General features: G+C 46.4%; 1 protein-coding gene across 1 annotated transcript; it reads left to right on the top strand.

The window, feature by feature from the left end:
* Nucleotides 1-463: 463 nt before the first annotated feature.
* On the top strand, nt 464-6,002 carry AWAT1 (acyl-CoA wax alcohol acyltransferase 1; the record flags this gene model as incomplete). The annotated part of the gene is made up of 7 exons (XM_081115134.1): nt 464-539; nt 1,470-1,577; nt 1,839-1,909; nt 2,766-2,970; nt 3,688-3,859; nt 5,428-5,627; nt 5,848-6,002. 7 exons carry the CDS (start codon nt 464-466, stop codon nt 6,000-6,002), a joined length of 987 nt encoding a protein of 328 aa, XP_080971260.1.
* Nucleotides 6,003-7,074: the final 1,072 nt, after the last annotated feature.

Here is a 7,074-nt window from a genome sequence, read left to right on the forward strand (position 1 = left end):
AAACCAGGCTGCCTCAGGTCAACAGTCAGTTACAACAGAGACCTAATCCCAGGTGCTCCCCACCCCCACAAACCTCCAGAGCTCCCCTCCCACCAGCCATCTCCCTGAGGTCACAAACCCTGTACTCTCCAAGTGGCCTGTGAGATGTTTTTCTTCTCTGGATTTCTGGGTCAGTAGGACTAGATTGCAGTCCTCAACTTTCTCGATCCTGATTTCCCAATAAGCACAGAAGAAAGAGTCAAAGGGCAAATGTGCAGAGGCCAGGGCTCAGATCTGATAGGGCAGTCCTTAGTACTCCAGAGCCTGCCCCTGAAGCGGGTGGTAGGTGTGGGACAGCACAAGACCGGGAAGAGAGCAGGTAAAAAGCCTCATAGTCACTACTGAGTGAGCTTCCAGAGGCTGGTGGCACCTTTGTTTGGAACACTGTTCTGGGATCTTCGCCTCTGTCAGGCTCCTGGGTATCATGCCTTGTTTTAAGCAGCCTAAGCATTTCCAGAGTCTCATACTTCTGCATTGGCCCTTGAGCTACCTTGCCTTATGTGAGTACTAATCTAAGAATGCATGGCAAGAAGCCAGAGTCAGGGGCCAGGGCGAGATCTGGGGTGATTTTTAAGTTCATAAAAAGTCTCACCTCTGGCCTTTCATCATCTCAGATGGTACTGCAGAGTAAAGGCAAGGAGTCTCGAGTTTCATGAGTGCCCTGGAGAAGGAAAAGATAGAACCCCAGGGGCAGTAAAGACAGGCAGGGGGTAGAACAGGGTCATGGTGGATATGAGTAGCTCTAGCTCCTTTCAACCACTTGCTAACCCTTGCTATCTGGAGAAGGGAAAGGAGGTCCAGGGAATAGGCATGATAAGTTCATGATCATAAGGAAGCATGGGGAGTGGGAGAGAGGAAGCATTAGCATTACAGACTTAGAAAAGTATATAGCCTGTGTTTGAACCAGTTTTCCCTTCTGGGAGGGAATATGGGCAGGGAGGGGCGTGCGGTGGCGTAGAGAATAGAGATAATGGAAGTAATGGTGAAGGGCGAGAGGACAAGAATGGTGGATGGGATACAGATGTTGTTTGGGTGGGGTGTGGGGAGATATGGACAGTATATGGGCAAAGGAGGATGGGCTAGTGGTTTAACAGGGTTCAAGGATAATGGATAGGGAGGGAGACAAGAGAAATAAGATGGTGGGCAAATGGGAGCCGGGTAAAAGCTGATGGCAGGCAGGAAGAAGGAGTAGAGGGATGGTGGATTGGCAGGGAGGCAGGTAGACAGCGGTGACAGGTAAGCAAAGAAATAGAACTGGTGTGTGCTAGATGACAGAGGAAACATTTGAAGGAAAAGTAGACATGGATAGTGGATGGAAAGGAGCTGAATTGTGCAGAAGGCCAGGACCAGAGGCTTGTGTAGTTTCTTAATAGGGCTGGACATGGTCAAGTTCCTCTGGCAGCACAAATTTGGTCTTGCTCTCTCATCAGTTTGGATCGTGCAGCCATTGTTCATTTACCTGCTGTTTACATCCTTGTGGCTACTACCAGCCCTTTACTTTGCCTGGCTTTTCCTGGACTGGAAGACCCCAGAACAAGGTAAGACTCGTGGGCCTAGAAAGAATAGGACCTAAGAATGTTCCATCTTAACCTGTAACTAGGGAGTCCCACTCACCATACCAAAGGCCTTTCATCACAATTCTCAGAGCTACAGGAACTGGGCCAGCCAGGACCACCCTGGGGTCTTTTTCTTTTCCAGCTCTCTAGTAAAGCCATGGTCCCTTTATGCTGCTAGGAAAGGCCTGGGAATGGTTGGATTGACACACACAGACACTATCCCTACTGATATTTCTGTTTCAGGTGGCAGGCGATCCACCTGGGTAAGGAACTGGTATGTCTGGACCCAGATCAGGGACTATTTCCCCATCACGGTAAGTGTCTCTTCCTTAGCACCCTTCACAGTTCCCTAAATACTAGGCATTTATGTCAAATGACTAGGGTTGTCCATAGGGGAAATGAGCATCCCACACATATCTCAGTGCAAGCTAGACATACTTTATGATCCAACATTGCTGCCAAGTGTTCATTACTCTGCTAGGACACTTTGGATGCCCTTGGCATGGTCTACCAGATGACAGGCAGAAATGGAAATGCAGTTCAGTTCAGTTTAACAAACACTGATTGAAAGCCTACTTTGTACCACAGGTTTGGGGTACAGAGAAGTGAGTAGAATACCGTCCTCTGCCATCAAGGTGCTCATATCTAGTGGGGAGGACAGATTGTATATTTATGGTTTAGTACAAGGTATACAAGTAGTTCAAATGATGGATAAGGAAAGGCACTCAATAAAAGTTACTTAGGTGGGCACTGAAATGGGGTTGGGGAGAAAATACCAGGAAGGGGGTCTAGAAATATACTGCTACACTGATCCTCTGAGCACACTTTGGAACAGACAACAAACACTTTCCTGATTTTTAGAGGTGAGTTTGCTGATCTTTTTCACTTAAGAGCACTCATAGAAAATGATACCATCCACGAAGTGCACTGACATAAATGGTTGAGACTCCGTGTAGCCATAGGCAAGAGACCCTGCAGTTCAGCTGCCCAGACTCTGCCTGGTTTCTCAGGAACTGAGAAGACCAATACCTCAGCCCCTGAATCCCACTCATGGCCTATGTGTTGAAAAGGTCTGGTTTAGAGAGTGCCCTGATCCCTGAAGTGTCTCCACCTTTGCTTCCCCATGTGATCTCATTCCACCACCTCTGTAATTTCTCTCCATGACTGCAGATCCTGAAGACTAAAGACCTGTCACCTGAGCACAACTACCTCATGGGGGTTCATCCCCATGGCCTCTTGACCTTTGGCGCCTTCTGCAACTTCTGCACTGAGGCCACAGGCTTCTCGAAGATCTTCCCAGGCATTACTCCCCACTTGGCCACGCTATCCTGGTTCTTCAAGATCCCCTTGATTAGGGACTACCTCATGGCCAAAGGTGCTTCTGACCATACTAGATCTTCTAACCCATTTCTCCTCTTGGAGATGCACCTTTTTAAGCCTCCCATATCCTGCCTCTCAAACCCTCTCACCCCCCCCCCCCCCGGCCTTATAGCATAGTAGTTAAAAGCATATGTTCTGGAGCTAAACTGTGGTCACACAAGCATGTCAAACTCATGGCCTGCGGGCCACAAGCCTTGAGGCTGCAAGGTTGACATGCTTGGAGGGCAATCTACTGAATCTCTATTGGTCTCAGTTTCCTCATATGTAAAGTGGTGCTGCTGCTGATTGTCTGATCTCAGATGTGGTGTGTTGACTAAATGAGACAATACAAGTCAAGTGTTCAATATAGTGTCTGCCACAGAATATGTGCTCAATAAATAATCGCTGTTGAAATTAAAGGTGATAAAGCAAAAGAGTAGAATTATAATAGAATTCAGAAAGTCCTGGTTGTCTCACTGAAAACCTTTCTGCTATAGTTTTGACCCAGTGCCTCCTACAAAAGTGGAGATATTGCCTCAAAGTGAGATGTGTTTGCCCACAGCCTTCTCTTCTCCACACCCTTTGTCCCATCTCATTACCTCTCCTCCTGGGACACATGGGATCAAAGGGCACACAAACAAGCCAGTGAGGAGTAGAGCAGAGGGTATTCTCTCTCAGCCTTTTTTCCTCTCCTGATCATTTTGCTCCTGTCTGTGCTCCTTGATTCTTTCAGGTGTGTGCTCCGTGAGTCAGCCAGCCATCGACTACCTGCTGAGCCACGGCACTGGCAACCTTGTGGGCATTGTAGTGGGAGGGGTGGGTGAGGCCCTGCAAAGTGTGCCCAACGCCACCACCCTCATCCTCCAGAAGCGCAAAGGGTTTGTGCGCACTGCCCTCCAGCATGGGTAGGTGTTCCTCCCAGGGCAAGGGTGGGTGGCCTTCTCTGAGCAGCATGCTCTGGTAAGCAATGCCAAGATAAATGAAACATGACTCTTGCTCTCATTGAACTTACTAGTAAATAGGGGAGATGGTCACAGAATTTCAAAAAGGTTCAGGTCAGATACTCCTTCTGAGCTAACTAGACCTTTTCACAGCAAGCTAAACTACAAACCCAGATTCATTATGAGAGGAATTGGCTAGAGCTGCCATGGTATATAGAGGACTCCTACACTATCTCTCTCAACATCAATATCTACATTTTTCCTTAATGTTAAGTGTAAGAGGTAGTACAGTATGGTCAGTATGCACCAGGATCTGGAGTCAGGGGCCTGATTTAAAATCCTGGCTCCATGACTTACCCTGCACTCTGAAACAGCTTACTCAACTATTCCGAGCTTTCATGTTTTCATCTTTATAACATAGCTACTAATAATTGTATCTACTTCATTGGATTATTGTGGGGTTTGAATGAATTCATGTTCATAAAACACTGACCATGTGCCTGGCACACAGTAAACGATGGATACACATTAGTCACACTGACATAGGGGAAAAGAGAGGAGATAAGGAGCTGGAGATGTGGTGTGTCCTACCAGGTCAGCAGGCAGACGCACTGAACACAGGGACAATTGTCCTACTACAGACTCAGAAAAGAGGGAAGCGTTTCTTCTAATGAGAAGAGTGGTCTGTTGATTAGTTTGGAACAAATTTAGGGGGAGAGAGTTCTGAGCTCAGAGGAAGGAGTCCTGGGGTCCTAGTCCAGGTCCCGCCACTCACCGATTACCTGACTGACCTTCCCACTTCTGAACCTGAGCTTCTGTATCTGGAAGGTAATGAAAATACCTCCCTCCCTCAAACACACACACACACACTGTGTCCTCCACTGTCTCTGCTATGAAGACCCAGTAAGGTAATGTAGGTCAGAGTGCTGAGAGATTACTATTAGTAACTCACAAAGATTTGTATAAGAGAGATTGTGTTCTCTTTACACTTCTCTCACAGGAAGACTTAAGGAGCCTGATTCCTTACCTGGGGCACTGTCAGGGTGGATTCCCATGGCCTATGAGAAGGGAACAACTTTTTTCTGGGCTAAATCCAAAGACCCAAGGACAGAATACGTTATGCATAGTCCCTGTGGGTGAGAGGCATATTGTATGGACACGTCTGTCCAAAATTATTGTTATCTCTGTGCATCCTACTAGTAGAAACAGTCAGCTATTCCCCTCCCTGAACCCTCCTGGAATCTTTTCTTTGCACTGTGTGGGTCTCTGGGGATCTCTGCCCAAACTCCTCTTTCTTCCCTGCACCCCCATATTTTGCCCTTGTAATCCTAGCCCAGGTATAGCACTTTCACTGGGCTTGAAAATTCCAGGACAAGAGACACTAAGTGTTGGAGCCCTGTTTAGTCCAAGAAGAAATACTTTATGCCACAGGGATTTCATAATGGATGAGGGCCTGGCCATGAACAAATATTTTTCCTGGGTGGATTCCACTCTAGAATGTGTCTGGGAAATAAATTATGGTTTTCCTACAGGGCTCATCTGGTCCCTACCTTTACTTTTGGAGAAACTGAGGTGTATGAGCAGGTACTGTTCCAGAAGGACAGCTGGATGTATAAGTTTCAGAGCTGTTTCCGCCGTCTCTTTGGTTTCTATTGCTGTGTCTTCTACGGACGAGGCTTCAGCAGAGGCTCTGCTGGGCTCCTGCCATATCCACTGCCTATCACCACCGTGGGTGAGTGCTGGTCTCAGCCCAAGGGCACCTCAGCTCTTTGTCAACTTCCACCTGAGCCCTGACCACCCTACCCGCACCAAAGAAAAGGGCAGTAGAGGGGGAGAAGCTGGGAGTTAATTTGAGATGTGAGAGAATTGGGCCCAGGAGGTAGGAAGAAGGAGGTTTATGGAACACAAGATTCTAACACTTGCCCTTTCTCCTTTCTCATTTCTCTTGGCAGTCGGGGAGCCTCTGCCAGTGCCCAAGATTGAGAAGCCGAGCCAGGAGATGGTGGATAAATACCACACACTCTATATGGAAGCCCTGCACAAACTGTTTGACCAGCACAAGACCCTGTTGGGCTGCTCAAAGACCCAAAAGCTGCTTTTCTTGTGACTGAAGAAGCTGAGTGCCTCAAAGAGGAGACTCATTTGCTACTACCCAAAAGTGGGAAAAGAAAGAAGAAGAAGGGCTATGTGTGGTCAGGGAGGGCATCAGGAATTCCTTCCTTGGCAGAGATTCCTTGTAATTGCTGTCCCTGAGTTGCTTCACTCAGTCATTACTCAGATGGAGACATCCTGAGGCCCCTCAGGCCCAGACATGCATGCTCCCTGTTGGGCTCCCTACTGGCTTTCCTCTTTGAGCCCAACCTGTCAGGGCCTGGAAGGCTCAAATGACTGCCAAGCAGCCTGAGTAGACACCACTCTAGTTGCTATTGTTGTTGTTTTCATGCATTTTTAAAACTGACATATATTTTGCATACTATAAATTTAATCTGGTTTAAAGTATGAAATTCAGTATTTAATATATTCACAGAGTTGTGCAACCACTACCACTATCTGATTTTAGAGCATTTTTCAGGACTTCCCCCCCTCCCACCCCAAAAGAAATCCGGTTCACATTACCAATCACTCCTCATTCCCTTATCTCACCCATACCCTGGAAACCACTAATCCACTTTCTGTCTCTGGATTTGTCAATTCTGGACATGTCATATAATGGAATCATAGAATATGTGGTATTTTATGTCTGGTTTCTTTCATTTATCATAATGTTTTCTAGGTTCACCATTGTTGTAGCATGTATCAGTACTTCATTTCTTTTTGTGGCTGAATAATATTTCATTGTACATATACACCATATTTTTTATATCTATTCATTGGCTGATGGACTTTTTGGGTTGTTTCCACTTTTTGACTATTATGAATAATGCTGCTATAAACATTCATGTACATTTGTGAGGTAAACTGCTGTCTCCAAATACCAAGGCTTACCTTATGTCCACACCACTGAGCTAACAAGCACGCCTTTAGATAGATCAAAGGCACCTTAGGGTTTCTTTTCAGTTAGCAGAGGTATTTCATATAGGCCATTTTGTCCTTATTTTGTTCTAACACCATAATCCCAAGGTATTTGCTACCTTCCTAGGAGTCTATTACAGGAGATCCACTTTATATCTTTATTTTAA

The sequence above is a fragment of the Myotis nattereri genome, assembly GCF_964212035.1.
Source record: "Myotis nattereri genome assembly, chromosome: X".
NCBI classification, from domain to species: Eukaryota; Metazoa; Chordata; class Mammalia; order Chiroptera; family Vespertilionidae; genus Myotis; species Myotis nattereri.